The sequence below is a fragment of the Solea solea genome, chromosome 16 (assembly GCF_958295425.1).
Source record: "Solea solea chromosome 16, fSolSol10.1, whole genome shotgun sequence".
NCBI lineage: Eukaryota > Metazoa > Chordata > Actinopteri > Pleuronectiformes > Soleidae > Solea > Solea solea.
The window spans coordinates 22,811,318-22,833,271 of record NC_081149.1 but is presented as its reverse complement, the minus strand read 5'-3'; the positions used below and the strand labels follow the sequence as shown (position 1 = coordinate 22,833,271).

At 39.3% G+C, this 21,954-nt stretch overlaps 1 protein-coding gene across 3 annotated transcripts; it reads right to left on the bottom strand.

Moving 5' to 3' along the window:
- Nucleotides 1-1,568: 1,568 nt before the first annotated feature.
- Nucleotides 1,569-19,871, bottom strand: LOC131475436 (choline transporter-like protein 2). Of its 3 annotated transcripts, none has more exons than XM_058653558.1 (22): nucleotides 19,705-19,871; nucleotides 12,555-12,603; nucleotides 12,396-12,469; nucleotides 12,212-12,296; nucleotides 11,630-11,714; nucleotides 10,509-10,622; nucleotides 10,334-10,394; nucleotides 10,108-10,231; nucleotides 9,866-9,949; nucleotides 9,595-9,707; nucleotides 8,569-8,700; nucleotides 8,358-8,457; nucleotides 8,151-8,243; nucleotides 7,784-7,868; nucleotides 7,376-7,638; nucleotides 7,201-7,295; nucleotides 6,458-6,561; nucleotides 6,293-6,366; nucleotides 6,130-6,200; nucleotides 5,510-5,598; nucleotides 5,097-5,181; nucleotides 1,569-2,419 (listed from the first exon to the last, which is right to left on the bottom strand). In XM_058653558.1, the coding sequence occupies exons 1-22, from the start codon at nucleotides 19,730-19,732 to the stop codon at nucleotides 2,313-2,315; spliced, it is 2,115 nt and encodes a 704-aa protein (XP_058509541.1). In that variant the 5' UTR covers nucleotides 19,733-19,871; the 3' UTR covers nucleotides 1,569-2,312. The 3 variants fall into 3 exon arrangements, with proteins under 3 accessions (XP_058509541.1, XP_058509540.1, XP_058509543.1); XM_058653557.1 differs by lacking the exon at nucleotides 19,705-19,871 and adding an exon at nucleotides 14,159-14,401; XM_058653560.1 differs by lacking the exons at nucleotides 1,569-2,419; nucleotides 19,705-19,871 and adding exons at nucleotides 3,187-4,608; nucleotides 14,159-14,403.
- Between the last annotated feature and the right edge of the window lie 2,083 nt (nucleotides 19,872-21,954).

The window sequence follows — 21,954 nt, the reverse complement described above, 5'->3', positions numbered from 1 at the left end:
GCATGAAGTCAACACTCAAGCCTCGTGAGAGCCTCTTCTGACCTATTTTAGCTTGTGCACTCCATCTCATGGCCACAAGGGGAACAACAGGTAGGAAACTAGAAGTTAAAAGAGTGTAGTTGGAAAGTGGGTTACAAGGACAGTGGGCACACTGGAATTCTGTCTTTATGAATGATTGTTAAGATACAGACTGAATGTGACTGAATGTTTGTCATAATGTACTGGCTCTGTTTGCTCTCCTCTGTCACCTCAGTAACCAGCAGTCATATGGGCCATTTCCAGCTTAGTGTTGGCCCTATGCTAGGTGCTGTTTGGGGCCCCTAGTTTGCCAAACTACTATGGAGAAATTCCTAACCCATTAGATGATCCACGAAGATGCCACAATCTGTTACACTTCACGAGCAAAACAGGCCACAGTCATGATAACCTCTCATGTTAAAATTAAACATCTTAAGTGGAGCCACTCAAACACGTTGAACTGATACAAGCAACAACAACAATCTTCTATATGTCAATAAATAAAGAATAAAATAAAGAAATAAAGTCAACAGAAAAATAAATGAGTAAAAAAACGCAATGAGCCAGCATCCTTATCAATGTGCAAACAATAAAAACAACAACAAACTTCCTGTTTGTTTGGCCATTGCACATGATAACCATAAATCAACATAGACCGTTCCCTAGAATAAAAATACAATTAACCAGCATCTATTTTAAAGTGCAACAATGAACACAAACCAACATAAAAAATAATACTAACTCAGATGAGTTAGCAATAATTCACTCCCACAATAAGCCATATATTTATGAGAAAGCAAACAAAATACACACTAAACTTAATAAATTAATCATAAGTAATCCTAAAGTAATGTTAAATGGCAAATATCTGAGAGACAACTTCCACTGGACGATAACATAGCAGACATGTCATTTTAATTCTCTGCAGATGAGGAATCATGGAGCTTTGGGGCCCCCTGGTGGCTTGGAGGCCCTATATGCATTCGCATAGTCTGCATATGGTCAGACCTCCATGAGTGTCATGGCTCATTTTGAACTATATGATCATACTGCAACAAGAAACCCGTTAACCTACACACACACACAGGCTACACATCTCAGGTTTTGTTCCAACATGTAGGCCGCATCTATTTATAGTGAGATTTACTGTCATTGTTCACATTCCTTTGCTGTGACATAAATGGGTCTCTCTCTCTCGCTCTCTCTCTCTCTATGAAACATGTAAAACATGCAGTGGGTCCCTGAGGAGCAGGATTGGGAAACACTGGTGTAAGCAACTTTAAATCGACAAATAACATAATCTACTGAACCAGGTAAGAAATAATCACAATTAGACCATGCTTTGATAATGCGCTTTAAGAAATATATGGTTTCCTGAGAGTATATTTCAAAACTATCTCTCATTTTCCAGATTATGGAAATATTTTAACATTTTCAGGAACCAGAGACTTGCATTTGCCACGTAACTGAACATTTTAATAATCCATGCAGCCTAATCAGCACATCTGCAAATTAGCCATCAGTTCAAAAGAGAAACAGGCCGACATAAATATGTACAAAACTATGATTTATTTCAAAAACAATACAAATCCGAATGCTTGACATAAGCATCGATGTATAACCCTGGATATCAAGTATAGAATAAATGTTAGATTTGTTCAAATGTATTCATCTCTCCATGTGTTTATAGATTTTTAAAAAAGAATGAAAAAGATTGCACATCATCAGTTTCAGAAACTATGAATGTAGAAAAGGCCTCGACTACAATATGGCACCATAATGGCTTTGGTATAACAAGGTTATTCATTTATTTATTAAAAATTCAAGATTATATATATTATAAAAAAGAAAAAAAAAAGGCTGAAAGCATATTTTAAACAACTTTTATAGATAAACATTTATACATAACTTCATATAACACACGATATTCAAAAAAATGCTCATATTAAGCTGCATCTTTAATTTAAAAATATACATCTTACTAAAACTGTTTTTGGATGTGACCTGCATTTTTTTTTAAAAGCTGCAAAATGTTAAAATCCACATGGAGGATGCGGGAACGCAAAGCCCACGATTGGATCCTAGTATTCCAACACACGTTAGACTCGAGTTATGACACATTTGGTATTAAAATAAAATAAAATAAAAACAACACGACTGATTGTCACCCATGTGAACTTCCTGGTGAGTCATGGTATGAGGTTCCTGTCCAGACCTGTTCCCACTGAATCACTCCACAGTCAGTTTTACAGCCCACAGTCACTTTGAGGCTTTGGCCGTCAGATGACGCAGCTCTACTCAGCCGGCTGATTCTTGTTCTTCTTATTTAGGATTTTGCGGAGGCTCTCGGCCATCATGTAGGGCCTCTCTGCACTGCCGTCATTCCTCTCCAGATCCTCCACTGAAATGGAATTAAATACGAAGAAGAAAAAAATGGTACATGCAGACATTTTAATCCATGGTTAAGTTGCAAAAATGCTTCTCTCTAAAGCTGTAGTACGTAACTTTCTCTCTCAGTATAGCAGTGTTTATCTCATATCGCCCAGAGAGATTCTCACATCAGTTTTATGTCAAGACAGAACCATGACACATAAAAACAGAGTTAATTATCATAAGTAGACACGCACTTTATGTTGGGATTTTGCACATTAAGGGTGCAGTGGATTAAATATTAGTTTAAACTAGGGCTGAAATAATAACTCAATTACTAAATGAATCGTCAACTAAATTGATAATCGATTAAACGGTTTTAAAGCAAGTTTTCTGATTTTTCAGCTTCTTAAATGTCAATATTTTCTGGTTCCTTTGCTCCATACAACAAAGAAATCATTAAAGCTGAATAATGTTTGGTTTTTGGACAAGATGAGACGAGATATTTGAGAACATCTTCCTTTCCAGGTTTGAGAAATACTGATCAACAATTTCTGACATTTTATGGACCAAACGATTACTCGAGTAATCGGATATGAAAATAATCGTTAGTTGCAGCCCTAGTTTAAACTACAATTAGATAAAAAGCATTTGGTCAAAAATAATCTAGTTGAGTAAACAATTTTATTTGAGACAAATGTCAAAAGTTTAAAAAGGATAAAAGTTCAATAATTCATAATTTATTTTCAACAAAGGAAAATGTATGTATAATGCATCTTTTGATTATTGAAAAAATGATTTGTTTGCATTAAGCTTTTTTTCACCTAAACACCTGCTAAATTTTTTTATTTTAATTTTTTTTAAATGCTTAACTCCTGCCTATATTTGAATGTCAGAATCCAGTTTTTTCTTCAGGTAGAAAAATCAATCGTTTAAGTGGGGAACCTTACACAATCATATAAACGTGACATGAAATTATAAAACAACTACCTTCAAGTAAAATCACCAGCATTCATTCACACAGATACACATCGGTAATGGCTTTGTGTGAAACGGGAGAAAATATAAAGTGCATCGATGACACAGCATACTAACAAACGCACCACTGATGATTATATTGTGCCGTTTGCACTGACCGTAAACAAGCGAGTACCCTTTTTTATTTTAAGTCACAGACGCAAACAGACCAACGTTAACACAGTAAATCAGGCACATGAACGGCTTCAAGTTTCAAGTGGCCAGAGGCTGTCAAATGCACTTTTTCTTTGCACAAGAAACGTCAGATTACGTCTGAAAACTCTAATATTAAACACAAAGCAGCTACAGAAATCCAAAGAACTGCGTCATTAAAAGAAGAAGAAGACGACGACAGACCTGGCTGTCAACACTAAAATCTCATCACCTCCAGTCGGAGATCGTCATATTCACAAAGCATCAAATTATGCCTGTAATAATCCTATGTACATGTTAAAGCACTGGTTCCAAGAGACAAGCTTGGTTAATTGACCATTCACTTAATCCCAGTAGTTACTGTTGCTTCAAAATTTCTTAATTAGTTAAAAAAGACTTCAACTTGAAAAAATAAATAAATAGTGAATGTAGTCTTCCGGGTTTGGCCTTATCCATAATTTATAATCCATTGAATAGCCACCAGGGGGCGACAGAAGAGATGAGAAAAATATAGTGAAAGCTTGGCTTATAGAGAGATCTGTATAAACACGGACTGTAAGAGGAATTTAGTGAATGGTCAATTTAAATTTAAACATTTTCTGAGGTTAAAGTTAAATGTTTAGGGGTCAGTAGTGAATAAAAAGACGGTCTTTCATGCAGTCCTCAACACAGAGAGGTTGAATCTACTTGTTTTGAGTGTCGTGAAGCAAAAACACTGAACCTGGAATTGTCCGTCTTATCATTGCACCACAATCTGCCTCTTTGAGACAAGTGGGTTAAGTGCAAAAGAGAATTTTCTACTTCTTAACTGTAGTTGTTAAAGAAGTGTTCAGTGTTCATGTGCTTGTAGCCTCTTCGGTTTCTCCTAAAAACGACTCTAAGACACATCCTCCTCTTTAGTCTGCCGCTGTTTCAACTCCTCGTCTTCCCGTTGCTGAGCGGAAAACGAAGACGAGTCCTCGGCCTTGCTCTTCCACAGAATCTCACGGAGAGTCGGCGACATGAAATAAGGCCTCGCGGCCGAACCGTCATTGCGCTCCAGGTCTTCACCTTATCGTGTGTGAGTATTCGTGTGTGTGTGTTAATGAAGGGAACAGAAAATGAGTATAAAAAGGGCCAGTGGGAAAGGGGAAAGGGAGGTGAATTGTAGGAAGTATAAAAAAAGAAAAGGAAAGGAAAGGAAAAGAGAGACAAAAAGAGAAAAAAGTCAAATAGCAAGCAAGCAAAAGCACCCAGCATGCACTTCAGATTATCATCCGTTACAGCCCTGAGCTTAACATACTGTGAGTCACAGATTATTCTTTATATTCATGCAACTTAGAATTAGTGACAGCCCAACACCAAGAGCAGCAAAGTAAGAATTCATGAAGTGAGAAAAGGCAATTATTACGTTTCGCGCTTAGTTGTTTTTTTTCTTTTGCTTCATCGTAACTCGTCTTCAATGCTCGATTTCCTACGTTTTAAATCGATCCGACACACTCGCAGACAATCTCTAAGTATCAACTTAAACGTGAAGGAAGGTGAGAAGGTCTACTTACAGAAACAGAGGAACAGAGTGTCCACACACATGTTGTACACGCTGAAGAATCCACTTGCAATGAGGTACGAACCAACCACCACGGTCTGGGGGACGACAGGAATTTATGTTTTATTAAGTGTAAGAAATATAAAATAAAACAATTATGTGCCAATTATCTTATGTCATTATCAGAGAATGGGAAATGTTATGCCTTTTATTGAAGATGTGCAGGTTCATGTTTTAAATACAGAGTTTTTGATTCATTTATCAAACTTGTGAATCTACTTGATCAACTCATATTTTTCTTAATGGTAATAAAATATGCTCTCGATGGTATGTCAACGTCAAAGAGTGAGTCCCTGAATTCAAAGTTTGGGATCATAGAACAGCATTTTGCTTTTCCTGGGAATCAGAAAGCACCGTGAGACTCACCAGGATGGGAACCCAGTAATAGTTGAGAGTGGGAGCCGTGTCCTCAAAGGCTTTCACTCTTCCAGAGAAGAAGAAGAAGGCAAAGACGCCTGTGGAAGCAAAACCAAAAGAAAACTCTTGAGTAATTCTCGTCATACAGAGATCTTTGTTAGACTGAGATTATTTTGTCCTCACTTATATTTTTTGCTACCTTTATTATTTTTTTCAAATGTTTACAAAGGAGACTGAAAAATGCACAAGAATGGCAAATAACATCCCATCAAGTATTTTAGGAGCATTATATCATATTACTTTTAAGTGAAGTGATGCCTGGATGACAGTTCTGTAACACATTCATTAAAACCATAAAATAAACAGCACATGAATGCTGTACAAAATTCATTTAAATCTCAATAGAGGTATTGTATTCATGAAAGTACGATTATGAAGAGCATCTACATTTTAAAATGATGAGTAACATAGTCATTTAAAGACTGACTGAAACAAAAACCTGTTCACTCTAATTTCATCGTACAATGAATTAATTTTCCTTATAACAAAATCACCTGAGAACCACGTCAACACACACATAAATGAAAATTTGCCGTTGTTCCAGTCATAAATATAAACTGCAGACTCACCCACGAGGCCAACAACGAGCAATTTGCCCAAAAACAAGAGGAAATCTGTGACTTTATCCAAGACAGCAACCCTGAAGGGTTAAAAACAATCATTTGACCAAAAATTTAAAAAAAAATAATACACATTTACGCTTTATTTTCACAACACGACAAACACGCTCACCTGATCATGTTCCTCATGAGGAGGAAGAAGGCATCTTTGGCTGAGGCACAAAAGTTTTTGCCATGAATTGCCACCTAGAGGCGAAATGAAACCATTACATTGATTTGAAATCCTTACAATGGTACAATGGTCTGTAATTGTACGACTGAATTCGGTGACACGCACCATAATGTAGGCATTTCTGTTTAGGAACTTGATGAATTTCTCCAAACACCAGAAGCAGCACTTCAAACAGCACAACACGAACCTCGCACACTTATTCTGGGCTCCTGTGAAACCAGAAGAGAACATTTGAACCCGCCCACGGAGACAGAATTTCTGTGTCATTTCAAAAGTTAACAAATAAATGAGGGATGAAGAGATGGGTTAATTATAGGATACAAACTTTTCTCACGACACATGACATTTCTCACGCTGTAAACAGAAATGAGTAATCTATGAATGGATGATGCGAAGGCAGATTGCTCTGCGTCGTCCATTCATACAAAATAGTATTTCTTGTTGCCGGGTAAAGTCTGAAAATAGGTTTCTGCTGAGAACACGAAGGCGCGCGAACGCTGTTAATGCGTGGACAGGTTTCAGACGAGATGGGAGTGAACGGTCAGGTAATAAAAACTTCATTTATATCACTTTATTTATTATAATAGCTGCTTATTCAAAGGAATACTTTAGCATTTAGCTTTGTATTACTTGTCATTTCGAGCGTCCCAACCTCAGTTTCCCCTGAGTTGAGAAATATCTTGAAGAAAAGAATGAAGATATTTTCTCAACTCAGGAGAAACTGAGGTTGGGAAGCACATGTTTTTTTCAAAAATACTAGCCCTATTCTAGTAATACAAAGCTACATGCAAATCGGTGAAGTATTCCTTAAAGTGTATGTTTGAAGACGACCAGTTTCAAGAACAAACCTTTAAGTTTGTGGTCCAGATACTCCAGCAGAACCCTGATGATCTGAATTATGGAGAGAATAAGGGAACCAAACGCCAGACTCCCAGTGTGATACCTACAACAAGGCAAACAGAAACGGTTTTGGTAATAAAAACAGAAAAGAGATGAGCAACATGTTCAAAAAAAGAAACCGACCTGAGTGATCTCCCCAAGGAGGAAAAGACTGGGAAGGCTGGCATGTCGTCTGGTTTAACAACGGCCCAGTAATATGAGGCAAAGGCCCCGGCCAGCGTCATCTGTCCCAGACCAATGACAAAGTTGGCACACCAGAAGAAGAGGAAGACATTGTAGAACTGCAGCGCAATCAGGTATTTATGGTAAACGGTCTCTCCTCCATAGAACGCAAAGAGGCACTGGGAGTCTGGGCACGCTCTTTGCTGGTCGCTGGTCGAGTAGTTCTGAGGACAGACACAGGTTCCATGAACACGTCGTAAACAGAGACTGGGAACGATCTTAATACGACGACGGCAAAGATAAATTGAAAGGGTTAAAAATTATTATTAATAATAATAACAATAATAATAATAATAATGGAAAACTTACAGCCGGCTCACAAACTTCTCTGGAGTGTTCACACAGCGTCTCATTAAAGACCTTGTAGATGGGCTCATTTGATGTGGACAAGAAACTGATCACTTATGTTAAAGTTCACCATCATTAAACAAATACTGACTTTGATCAACATCCAACGTTCTGCAAATGCTATTAGTTTAGCTTAATCTTTTATTTTTCCCCGAGTTTTGAAAATAACTGGTAGAAATACAAATTATTATCATAGGAGTTACTTTCACTCTATTTTACCACCTGCTGGTTAAATATCTGGCTCATTGGCAGCACCACAAGTCATCAAGAGTCTTTATTTTCTCTTCAGGTGGTTATGAATTTTCTGATGACATAAAAAAAAGGATACACTGCAGTGACTCCCCAGTAGGCGATAACGATGGCCAGGAGGAGGAAAGTGAAGAGAGGGTAGAAAAGGGAGCACATCATATGGGCAATGGTTCTGTAAACATAAACAAAAACAAACAAACAAACAAACAAATAAAAAAATAAAAACAATCTCATCTTGTATTTTGGTCAGTTTATCTGTGACTGTGTCACTAATGTGAAATCTGACCTGCTGGCTTCTTTGATGAGAGCGATGGCAATGAGAATCCTTTTCCTGAGGAAGATGAGCAGGAGGATGATGATGACCACCACAATGGCCAGGATGATCACTAAAAAAAAAGAGAGAGAAAGAGAAGCAGAGGTAGAGATCAAATATTTCTCAACAGCAAAAATGTCCACAACAGATGATGATGATGATGATGAGGAGGATGAGCACTGACTGAAGGCCAGCCAGGTCTGTCTGATCTGCAGGTAGACTGTGAAGTCCGTCTGGAAGCCAAGATCCTGGATGGTCACGTTAGAGCCAGGCTCTCCCTTCAGAGAAGCATACTCCATGTAGCAGTGGAAGATACCTGAGCAAACAGAATACAATACATAAGAAAGCAAAAATCCCACTTTTGGGAACAATAAAAAAAATCATCTTTCTGTCAAGAACAACAACACTAAGCAAATGAATTTCTTCAATCTTCAAAGTAAATATAAAACCAGTAGAACAGCAAATATCAGGGGTGTAGATCCTGGGCAGGAGAGATTAAAGTCATCCAAAAGAGACAACAGTTGAACACAAACATGTCAACTGTGAGTTAAAGGAAGGAATTTTCTTTGATAGAAAAACAGTTTGTTAGTTCTGGTTTGGTTTCTTATTGGCAGTTTCTCTCTTTAGGTTCCTTTAGGTTTTAATACACAGTACAAATTAACCACTTCGGTAACTTCTGCCAGGTTTTTATTTGGATAAACCAAAAGTTTAATATATTTAGCTGTTCTTCGCCCTTATTTTCCTGTTACTATGGTGACGTGTTGTATCTGTGCTCCACTGATATATTCTCATGCCTGACTCCTTTCAAAGCTGTGCTCTAAACTCAGGAAACAAGTTTTGAATGCACCGTTGATGCAAAGCACTTCCCCAATGACAGAGAACAAACAATGGCCTGCACTTCATCTGTCTCCCTGCATTTAGCTCCATGTCCAGGCAAAGTGGACTCACACAGTCATAGTACAGTTGAGTCAAAGTTTTATTCAATACCCGAAAGTGGAGGGGAAGTAAAAAGTCAAATATTAATATGCATCAACATGGTAGGATTTTATATAAACAAGTCTGATCTTCTTTTTTCATTTCAGCATTTATTAACCCATGGCTCAAAGTTTAAACCTGTTTTTGAAAAAACAGCCCCCCCCCCCCCCCCCTCGAGAGTTGAACTACGTTACAAAAGATAATGATTAAATGTCATTGGTGCATTCATCCTTACCATATCCTATTACCAGTATCAGCAGTGCAATCATGACCCACACCATGATTCCAGCCAGGAAGCGCAGCAGAACGAGGAAGAGCAGGCTGAGGAGCAACGCGATAACTAACCCTCTGGAGAGAGAGAGAGGGGGGAGAGGGGGGAGAGAGGGGAGAGGAGTGTTTGAAGGGAAGGTAAAACTCAGCAGCTTGTTCTTTCTGCACAACACACACACAGCATCAAAGTGAACAGATCACAGAAGCAGATTAACAACCGTCAGCGAGCGTCTTACATGAGAATCCAGTACCAGGACTGTGTGTAATCCTCAAAGATTTTCATAACCACCTGACGCGCCTCCATAACCACAGTGGCATTCCTGTGGACAGATGCATGCGTGTTATCACCATACAGTCTTTAGGTAAGATTGAAAAATAAAAAAAAATAAAATATGATGTGGCTACAGCTTATGTTTCCCCCCCCCATACAGTGACATTAAGAGTAGTCTTGTCACAGTCACTCCAGTGATGTACTCACTTGACTCCGTCCACAAGGTCCTTGGCATCTCGAATTCTTCCAGTTTCATCTTCAAATTGAGACTTGTTCCCCACAGTGATCACGCCGCCTTTCTGGCCCAAAGCTGGGAAGCACCTGCGTGTGACTGGGAGACAAGAGAAAGAAAGAACAGCATTTTTTTTGATTAGTGTATAAAATGTTAACCTGCATCAGTTTGAAATGGAATCTTTTGGGAGACCAAACTCACAGGGTACGCTTGGCGTCAGAATAGCAGGACAGAGACGTGCCTTTAGGATGTGTGGTATTCCCTGAAACACAGTCAATCCAGAATAGACGGCGTGAAGACAATCAATGAACAGTGGAAAGAAGAGTTTCCACTAAAATGTCTGAAACAACGCTGCTTTCAAAAAACAACAACATACCATTGAGTCAGTCACGCCCTCCTGGCAGAAGCTCTTGTAGTATTCAAAGTCCTTTTTGTTGGAGTAAGCTTGGACTAACGTCATGAACTTCGTAGGGCACTTGTCCACACAGATCTAAACAACATTTAAAAGCAGAAAACAATTCACTTGTCTTACACAGAAGGGCTGCAACCATAGGTTTCTGCTAAACACGTGCACGTTCTGCTCCTCTAAGCTTCTTTAAAAGTGAATGTGTCCTGGTTTCTTTTTTATTTCCCTCTATGACAGGAAACTGAACGTCAGGTTTGTGGACTAAAATCATTTTGTTATTTGACATCACTGTCGGTGTTTTATGGAAGAAACTAATCAACGAATTGAGAAAATGTGACAGATTGGCAGCACACCAATCAGTATTTAATCAACATAACACTAACAAATATAATATTAAATATTAAAAGACACTTTAGCTGCCAAAACTAAAACAATTTGTAGGTGGAGGCAACAAAAATGCTGACAGGTTACTTTCCACTGTGATCAACCTACAGCATTGTATACATTTCCTGTTAGTATAAAACTGTTGAATCTGGGGCTGAAACTAACAATTAGTTTCATAATTGTTTAATCTGTCGATGGAGTAAAACCTTGAAATGTTGATGTTCTCAAAATATTCACATTTAATGAGCTGGAAAATCTGAGTTTTTTTAAATTATTAAAGAAAAAACATCTCAAACCAATCAATTAATCAAGTGACTAAACTTATCAAGAAGTCCGGGGGGGGTGGATCTTTAGTGGCTCTCACCCGTCACCCTAAAGGTGGCAGATTTAAAAGAAAATGTGTGAAAGTGACAATGAGTCACAGTTTCCTTCTATATTGCCCTTATTATAATGAGATAAAAATAACTATACGGTATGAAATGTCTTTTCAAAATCTAAAAAAGATTGCGGTGCACTGACAATGACAGATTGGATTTGTTAATGCCTGTAAAAAAATTGTCTGTGCATGTGTGTGTGTGTGTGTGTGTGTGCAAAGCCCAGGATATAAAAAACAATCAGAAAAGGCTTGTTTCAGTATAATCTGTAATTCATGCACACTGTTGACACGTACGCACATAAAAGCAAAAAGAGCAGACTTCATATGGTACCTGTGTGGTGGGACACTGGAACTCCAGCAGCACCATAGGACTGGCACACTTCATGATGTTGAAGTAGAACAACAGACGCTTGTTCCTGTTTATCAGGACATACAGAGAAAGTGCATGAGTTCATGTAAAAGCTCACATCTGTGCAGTCAAAATAAATAAAAGAAAATTAAATTATTAAAGTAAGAAGAGTGGATTCATGAAACACAAGGGACATGACGGAAAAACAGGCCAGGTAATGTAAACTTGAGAGTCTTAATGTGTATATTTATTCATTATTTACCTCTTAAATGTTTACTTGCTCTGCAGGGATAAATAAAGTTGTGTTGTATCATATGTTTTTAAAAGAGTGAGTTAAAAGCAGCATCATAAGGTCTACGGTTGTTTTTATGCATATACCCTGATGAGGGCAAGATAGATGAAAACATTTGGTGAACACGACATTAAATACCGGGGTTGGGTGACATGTTTTTAAATGATATTATTGAGCTGTGTGTGTGTGTGTGTGTGTAGTATCAAAGAAGAAAATGAAAGGTCCATTAGAGTAAGTGGGATATTCACAGCTATACTTGGAAAATAACTCACTCCAGTGGGGTGCCAGCCTGCCCACAGAACTGGCCTCGGCTGTCTGTGGGATAGATCACCTTTCTGGGATCCCCCTGAGACCAGGCTGGAAGCACAGGAACAGAAAGTTAAAGTTTGAAAAAAAATAAAATAAAAAAAATGTTGTTTTTAAGTTAGGTTTTAATCTGCAGTGTTATTTCCTTACCAAGTATTCCAACTGCAATATAACCCACAATGGCGATAGCGAAGAGGATGCAGCACACAATGTCTGTGCAGCCTCTGGAAAATAAAAAAATAAATATATGTCTTTTAGTGGTGATTTTCACACAAAAACCAGAGTTTAAAAATCCCATCTCCACCTCACCTGTTGTGGATGGGGCCTTTGAACGTCGGGTCATACTTCTTCGGCTCGCCTACGTTAAAAGAAGAAGTGCATTGTTACTCAGTGTGGGCTTTGCTTTGCATTGCATCTTGGGTTGGTGAGGTCTTTCAACTGTTTACACAACAACAGAGTTTCAATCCACACCCATGGGTCTTAATGGGAAGACGAGCTCCAAGGTTAAGAAATGGTACGCCCCTGTCTTTTCCTCTCATTCTCCTGTCAGATGGCTTTTCCCTCCAGGCCGACACGCCTGGCAACCTGACAAATTCCTCCCTAGTGACTAAGCAGAAGAAACTCCAGTGTAAAAGACAAGGCCAGTGTGACTCACACGGCCACGGGAGGGGTTGTAGTATGTTTATTATGAGCAGCCGACTCTGTGTGTGTGTGTGTGTGTAAAATGTGAAGCAGTGAATATTAGATTAAACTGCTCCTTGTTTCAAAGTGTCAAAGTCACAGAATTAACATAGTGCAATGTCAATGTGACTTTCTGTGAAATCGTGAACGTTCAATAGTGATACAGCGATAGAGAAAGAGTTGCTGTAAGTTATCGGAGGTCAGTGCGCCTGAAGCAGGAAGCTCATGGTCTGTTATCTAAACGGATTCATCTTTCCGGCGTCGATGGCAGCGTGCCACATTACAGCTAAAGAGCAAAACACAAACACTGAGCGAATGATTAACAGTTTTTATATTCCAAAAATAAAAAGGGACCAACATTTTTAACATCAGCGCTGCATTGTCACGTTTTAAACCTCACACTTGGACAATGACTCCACAGAGAGCTTTCCCAGTCACCTTTTTAATGTCTTTATAAATCACTTTGAATTGCCTTGGTGCTCTATAAACATAGTTTCCTTGCCTAGGAGTCTGTACCGGAGAGTGATATTCTCTGTGGCATCTTTACATATAAATTATAAATTATGTATGTGCTAACGGAGATAATGCTGCAGAGAGCATTTACCAGATGGGCTCTTTAGAAAAGGTCACGGCTTCCTTTGAGAAAGAGCATGGGCTTTGTGTATTTCAAGTATGTACAGTTGGGCCTCAGTGCTGCCAGTGGAACATGGCATTTTGGTTAACAGTCTGGTTTAATCCCTGCAGTGTTTTCTCCAATGATGAACACACAGAAGTCCAAAACAAATCGATTACAAACTCAAGTGAGGCCTTCTTCACGCCTATGTAGCTACGGCGACAGGTCTAAAGAAGCAGGTACACAGTCTGGGAAGAAAAATGTGCTTATTTATGCGGCACAAAAACATTTGTGGTAGAAAAACACTGATATAAGAGCTCCCTGCTCTCACACACCTGTACAATCACAGGCTACCACCAGCAGCAGCAGGTTCCACACACACACACACACACACACACACACACACACACACACACCCTTTCTCACCCCAGTGTTGACATGCCAATACCTCTGCTCCGGTTTCACACAGAGGTCAATCATTACATACTTAAGCAGCACAAAAAGGAGACATTTACACTAACACTTGAGCCATTTGGCCAAGTATTAGAAGAAAATGGAACTGGAATAAACCAAAAACAGAGCAGACAAACAGGAAAGTGAGGCAGAAAAGAGTCGTTACCATGCTTTCCATAATACTCCCCATCCTCTGTCATGGTGAAATGTCTTTCCGAGTCAAACGTTGAAACGTGCAGAGAACCCTTTCACTCTTTCCACGCTCCCTCTTTAATCTCTTCACTTCTTCCTCCCTCTCTATGAACAACAGCCGCCAAAAGACACCAGTGCTGTGGAGGAGAAACCAGTCCAACCTGTCCCTGAATAGCCGTGAGATCAGCAAGCCTGCAACGCTCCACCTCACCTCACCTCAGACTCCCCACCCCCCCCTGCACTCTGTCTTTATTCAGGAACAACTGCTCCTTTCCAATCTGTGCTCCACCTGTGCATCTGTCTCCTCCCACTCTCTGTGTGCTGTGTCTGCCTGTGTCTGTCTTCAACACAGCCACCCCCAAAACTGCCAGTTGGATCTTCAAGGCTGGCAGAGAGGAGAGGAGGTGGAGTGGAAAGAGAGCTGCTGTTGTGTTTGAGGAGGAGAAGTTGTGAGGTTCTTTATCAAAAACATGTGTTTGGACAAAACAAGAAGGAATACTGCCTCCGGTGGTGTTCAGTGCAGCTGCAGTTGAGGAGGACAGATGAGATTCAGGTGTGCAGGTATTTTTGGCAACATACCATCAGCTGCAGGAAGTGAAACACACAATCTATGACTACAAACAGGAGGGAAATTGTGATTTTATTTATTAAATTGCCACAAATCTCATCCCTCCCAATGTGTGGGGCAGAAAAGAAAACAAACTTCCCAGCTGCTATTTTTGGATCAGTCACAACTTCTACAGAATCCACAGAGGGTTTTAAAGCTTTGCTGTTTTTCCCTTTTTTTAACAGATGCTGCCAGAAACAGAAACCTCAGCTCGAGTGACTGAAAGTTTCCATCCATGTGATTCTTGTTTCTTGGCCAATGTAACTGTGCGCTGGTTTTACTGCACGTTCTGTGTGACACAGTGAAAGGAGAGGCTGACACAAATGACAACACATCACAACTAGAGAGACCACCCGGAGTTTCCCACAGTGTCATTACACTCCAAAGCATCAATAACATGGTGTCCAGATCAGCACTAAAGTCAAAAGAAATACTTTCTTTCATCCTCTGAAAATTTCTTTAAAATCTGTTTTTAGTTTTGACAAACAATGACAAAAACATAACAACAACAACAACAGCAACAGCTCTCAAATCCGTCTACTTTCTTTTCACCGATGCTACGGGTGACATGGTCATGTGCACGTTGGTTGTCAGAGCAGCTGTTATTATATATATCATATATTATAAACCCACAGATGAGTGACTCATGAGAAACATTTGAACGTGTGTAGATTCTAATCTACTTTCACATTACCACCATTCATTAACACTATAAGACGGTTTCGATCCCCACCCTAGACTCTCGTGTGTGAGATTAGAAGTTTCCCCCGGACTGGAAGGAACCACTTTGTGTGTATTGTGTCTTTGATCACTTGAATTTAGTGGTTCCCACTTTGGTCACTCCAAACTGTCTCCTCAAAACTTCCTGTCACTCCAAACATTGTGTGTCACATGGTCTCAGTGCGAGAGGTGATCAGGTCTGAGTGGTTTCATTGTCAAATACCTCCGGTGATTAAAAGCTCTTCAGATGAAATGTGTCTCCATGCAAATTTCCATTTGGTAAGTATCTGGGTGGGAGTGTCTGGATATTTAAGGAAAGAAAGAAGACCCACTCTGGGTGTTGAACTGCTTACCAGAACTCAGCACAGGTGTGTTGTAATATCTGTTTATGCTGGCTATGGCTTATTCACTTTTGGACATTGCAATAAACATTGTATGTTAACCATTCATTCCTGATATTGTTTTCTGTTATTAAGTCATTAGTTATATGGGAAGTTTCTTTAGATAACATTTATACCCTCAACCTCTGAGTTAAAAAGTATCATGTTCTGTAACAATTGAGTCGTATTCTAAAACCTCTGAATACCCCAACCTGAGTGTCAGGGATGTTCCTCCATGTTATGTTTACACCTATATCTGCCATCCCTGAACTAAAGTCAGTTTTAGAATCCTTAATGGCACAATTCAATCCTTAAGAAGTTGCTAAAGGTGAACATATGTGAACAACTTTTAATTTTCATCGATACTTTATTTTAATTATTTAATAAATAATTATATAATTATATTATAAATATAAATGCGGACAACTGTCATGCCTGTTCTAGCCAGTTAGCAGTGAAAAGAGAAATGTAACATCATGGTTGCATCAAGTCACGTATGAGTCCAGGAGGAGTGGAGTGAAGTCTGTGTCATTTTGGAGAACCTTTCCTCCATCATCAAGCTTGTCGTTAGGGGAAAAAGTAAACACTGGTCTTTTCTCTGTCCTCGTCTGAAGCCTTTGGAGGTAAATCCAGAGAAGTCACTATCAAATGACTCCTAGTCCTAACCCATCCTGCCTTCCAGTGGATTCTGTAAACTTGTAATCATCCTGAACTCTGAGATTTCACAAAAAGCAAGTCATAAATATGAGACGGGACTCTTCGAAAGAGCACAACCATTTAAACGCAGCTTATTTATGTCAAGCCAATCATCTAGTATTTTCAGCACTGTATAGAGTGTACATCTCTACTGTATATATTGTATTATATTGACATTTTATATTAGAGTACATATGTTTAAGTTTACTTAGCTTTACGTTTACTCTTGTCATTCTTTATTATTCTTATATCCTTGTTTCATGTTCTTTGAATAGTAGCAGCTGTAACACAAGAATTTCCCCTCGGGGATCAATAAAGTATTCTGATTCTGATTATATGGATAAAATGTGTGATACAATGGAAACAAATGTTGATACTTTCCATTGCCGGAGAAACAAAAGTCAAAAGTGAAACCATAACTATGCATCATATCCTGCCCCAAATTTGCATCCTGCTGTTACAGTGTTCCTTCTAGTACAGTATTTACTTACAACAGCTTCTTTTATCTCGCGACTGCCGATTCCTACATGTCCACAATCTCTTTCACAGCAGACATTTTGGCATGTAACGGCTAGAAATGTCTGTTATGAAACATTACATTACTTTGAGTCATGACCCTAGACATGATAACATCAAACTTCTTGAAATACAAAAAGAAAGCATGAAACTATAGCCAGTGAATTATCATAGAGGCTACAGCTGCTGCCCCCTGCTTGTCTCCCCATGTCTTTCATTACAGTAACAGGGCGTAGAGTGTTAAAGTCTAGCCAAGTTCTATTTATAGTGTTACAAAGTGAACAACACTGTAACTACACATGATTACTCACTCACAAAATAGATCAGACTAATCTTATTTATATGTCAAATCGATTGTGAAAAAAAAGTTTGAGACATTTGTAACTGGTTGTAAAAAGGGACATTCAGTCAGTATTAAATAGCATAAATACTGAATGGTATTTAATTTGGGGACAAAGAACTATCTAAGGTTGATCTCTAACTGTTTCCATCTCACAAGGATCACACAGACTTTACCTTCTGTTTAAATGACAAAACGTCCACATGTATTTGTAATTACCCGTCATTATCAGTGGCAGCAGTTTAAGTTCTAAATCTAAGAGTCAGAGAGGTCGGCCAGGATAAACAAACCCAGACATACAGAGAACGGATCTCTGGGTTGGTCCTGCTTTCACATCCCAAAAAAAATTTGAATCTCTCTCTCTCTACAAAATCGTTTCCTGTGACCTTAAAAACCAATCAGTCACTGCTCTGAAAACAACAACATTGTATTAGGACAGTTGGCAGGACCACTGCACAGTGAGCAAGGTCACATGGTGCTGCCTAGGTTGCCGCTGCACGATGGAACACATTTAAGTGGAAACGGGTGTCCGTGCTGTCACGACATAGTCGTCTTTGACTGTTTGCTGGGAACGTGGTACAGTACAGTAACTGGAGGCAGACTGTTGTTGCCTCTCAAGCGAAGAAGATCAACTGCGGCGAGTGAACTGAAAGCAGACACAACGTAAACCAGCTCTTACAAACATGCAAGAGTGATCGGAGAGCCCTTTGGAGTCAAGTTTCAAACCACTTTCCAAAATATGGCTTATAATTACACCAGGTCCCCACCAGGGCAAGGCTGCATGGCTGCTTTTAAATCCTGTCATTGAGGTTTCTTTATTTATCTCAGCCTGAAATTACTCCAACATGTGCAACTGGGACAGATCCAACCATTTCCTCTGAAAGGTCTCCCCTTTAACTGTTAACTGGAAGCTGTTTTGCTGCTGCTGTTTCTCTGTTTGCACTAGATCAAAAGTATTGTCGCTCGCTTGACAAACAAGGAGGCATTCTATGATGATTTCTTTTTAATGAGGGTTGGAAATGTTAATCAATTAGCCATCAGAGTGGAAATGGGTGTGTGCAGTGAAGAAGAGGAGGAAAAACACTGTACATGCATGATAAAAAATATTAGCAGACAAGAGTTTCACAATGAAAAATGCACATTTTAAACTCAACATGTTGTATTGACATAATTATACAAAACATGTTAAGTTGTTTTTTTAAATTAACTACTTGCCAATTGAAGTAGAAGGATGTAAACATCCCGCCCTGTGTGACGCTAGTAACCTTTCCAGAGTACATTCTGAAAAACCTAGATTTAAAAAAGGTCTAGTATGTGACATTTCGGGGGGATACTGGCAGAAACTGAATATACAATGTCATTTTACTTTATGCAATTTGGAGTGGGACAAGTGAGAAGAAGAGTCCTCTACTTGATGTCACACTGGTGGACCTTTAACACCTTTAAATCTCCATTTAACTCACAACTGCACACAAAACAAGAGCTGGAAGATTCCAAACAAGAGCGATTATGAGTGAGCGTGCTCCATTAGCACACTTTATCTCTCTATCGTGTTAATCATTTATTGCTGTATAGCTGACAGTATATCTGCACCAGCACACTGGAGGAGGGTGTGCCACTGTAAAAACACATTTATAACAGGGGGTATATGGAGGAAGGAGGGCATAATTACAACCACAAAGACTGTAGAGCAAGAAAGCTGAGGAAACTTCACCCGAAAACTGTGTAAGAAAGTCATGACACCATGACATAGACACCAGAGTCGTTTGGCTGACAGATGAAGACCCTCTTCACTAGTTGGAGGTATTTTCTAATAAGCTGAGCTCTCTATAGAGCTGGGCGTCAGCTAATTTCAGGCCATACCAGTCTGAGGAATGTGGCAGCAACTGGACAAGCAGCAGAGCAACTGGGACACTCATCTCTGACAATAAAACAGCCACTTCTATATTCTATTATATCTCCACACTGATTTCCTGAAGCCTGACAGAGAGTAAACGTCATGTGTGTGTGAGGCTGAAGTAGTAAACTCACGAATATGAGCACAATGTTGATATTAATAGTCACGGGTGAGAGAGAAAGTGTTTGCCTCGTACTCATTGCTTCCACAAGACAATAAAAAGCTCAAAACAAAACAGCGATATACATATTAGAGCCACGTTTTGTACCAAAACAAAAGTGGCTGGCGTGAACTTGCAGTCGTGGGCTCGCTATTCCGGGACAAACACAGTGAAGCGTGCGCCGTTTCGGGCTTGAATTATTACCATATTTCGCTTTCTCCTCCAGTTCCATGGTTGCGGAGTGTTTCCTCTGGACCGCAGATGCTCATAAGCTTCGGCTACAGCGAACTTCCAGCCTCGGCGGAGGTGATCGTGGCGAGCTTCCCTCAGTTTGGACACTTGAGAGAAGTCCCCCTCCAAAATCTTGACTGTGCAGTGAACATTTAAAGGGAGATTCCTCAACAGCGGGGAGCCAACCAATCACAGAGCCGGACGCTGTGATTGACAACCTGCTGGACCAATCACACAGTAAAGGCGGGACTCTCGGTTCATTTCTAGTACCGTTAACCGATTCACTTCGTTACTCTCCTTGGAGCAATTATAACTATTTAATACCCATTGATTGTTTCGCAGGCACTATTTAATTCAAGAGCTAACTCATTAAAACAGAGTCTAGTGTTAGTGTTTGTCCTTTATTGAGATTATTCGGTTAGAAATGTCCTCTCACCGTCAACACATCTATGACACTGCACATCTGACGAAGTGCAAGACAACATTAATTATAAAAGCCATTATTTTCATTCATAATTCAGCTTACAGGGCGAATATTGCCTCGTCTGACTATGCACTCTGTGAGTCACCGCAGCTGCTCTGAGAGGCTGCAGGAGGAGGAGGAGGAGGAGGAGGAGGAGAGGATTTCTGCATTTGCTTCAGGAAAAAATATAAGAATACTGCCACAGTATATTGTGGTTTTGACAATAAGATTGCAAAAACACTTAAATTCAGAATGGCCCCAGTGGATCTCTGGCTACCTCCACCTCCTGTTGTCTGTGTGACTCATGGCTGCATTTACACACATACTTTCTTGTGGTCATGCACTTAAGATGTTGTTATTAACAAACCATAGAGTGTCTAACAAACATAAATGTTATTCTCTAGCATTAGAAATGTAAAATTAATTGTCCTTAAGAGCTGTTTGACTTAAATGTGAGACTGTAAGTCTGGGTATTGTATCACATCAGTGTGGAATTGCATCTTGCGTCACACAATCTGGTCGGTTTACAATTACAATGAAATCACAGGATAAGCACACACCTGTCACCCATTTTATTCGTATCATTATATGTGCATAATGCAGTAAGTAGTGAGTGGTGTGCAGGACAGACATCTCTCCAATCTTTGGCACAATTTCTCAGTGGAACACAGAAATGATAAGACTGCCACATGTGTGCAAGTTACAGGAACTAAAAGCCTGTTGAACAAACTGTTAGGATTGTTCCATCAAGTACATATTAGGTTCTCATTATGAAAATATGTAATTTCTCTAAAAATGTTTGATTTACAGTAGTCATAGATGTCCTGAACACAACCTAGTCAGTCTTGTCCAGAACTCATGGAAACCTTTGCGTTTATTGCAAGTTGAGAATTGTTTTGATTTAAAGAGTGCAAATGTGGGACTTTTAACTTGAAATTTTTCTAAAACTGTACAGTAAAAATCCTCATTGGTGTCCTGAATACACTACTTTATCAGTCTTTTCCAGAACCTATGGTCATTTTTTTCAATGAACAAGTGCCACTGTGGAACTGTGCTTTCAATTGTGCACTCAGACAGAGATACAGTGCGCTTGATGTTTGACAACTAAATGTTGATAACCTTTTTTTTTCTTTTTTTTTACCATAAAAGCCTTTCTAAGGAGGCTGTTAAAATTCAGTGTCAGATAGTGTAACCACGGAGAAAATGATTGTCACTGGGGTAAATATAGTTTTCACACTACTAACAGAAAAAGGCTGATAAGACACTTCCCCTAGCCAAACCAATTAAATGCATTGTTTCAAAACTTTTCAAACTTTGTCAAACATGAAAGTGCATGTTCTAACTTTCTCATATCACTTTGCCAAGTCTTATCCCATAATACAGTAGACCTAAACTAATTAATTAAACTAATAATAAATTGGATATTGTTTATGTTAGACGGGCGTAGGACACGACCTGATGGGAATTTACTGTTCCTTGAAGTCGCCCCTCCTTCCTTAAAGTCGCCCCGCCCCTTTCCTCCACGCCCCTGCTCATAAGCCAATCAGATTCCTGCACAGTGGCAGAAGCGTCCTCAAAACGCAGCCATCTTGAATGATGACAATTGTCCAAATCATCAATAATACAAAAAAACGGAGCCAGTCCATAGTTTTGTCTTATTTTGTATGCATTGTAGTCACACAGTGGCAACATTTACTTCCGTAGAAAATAGTAAATAAGGTTTAAATCACTCACGACGCCACACTAAACATGGCACCTGT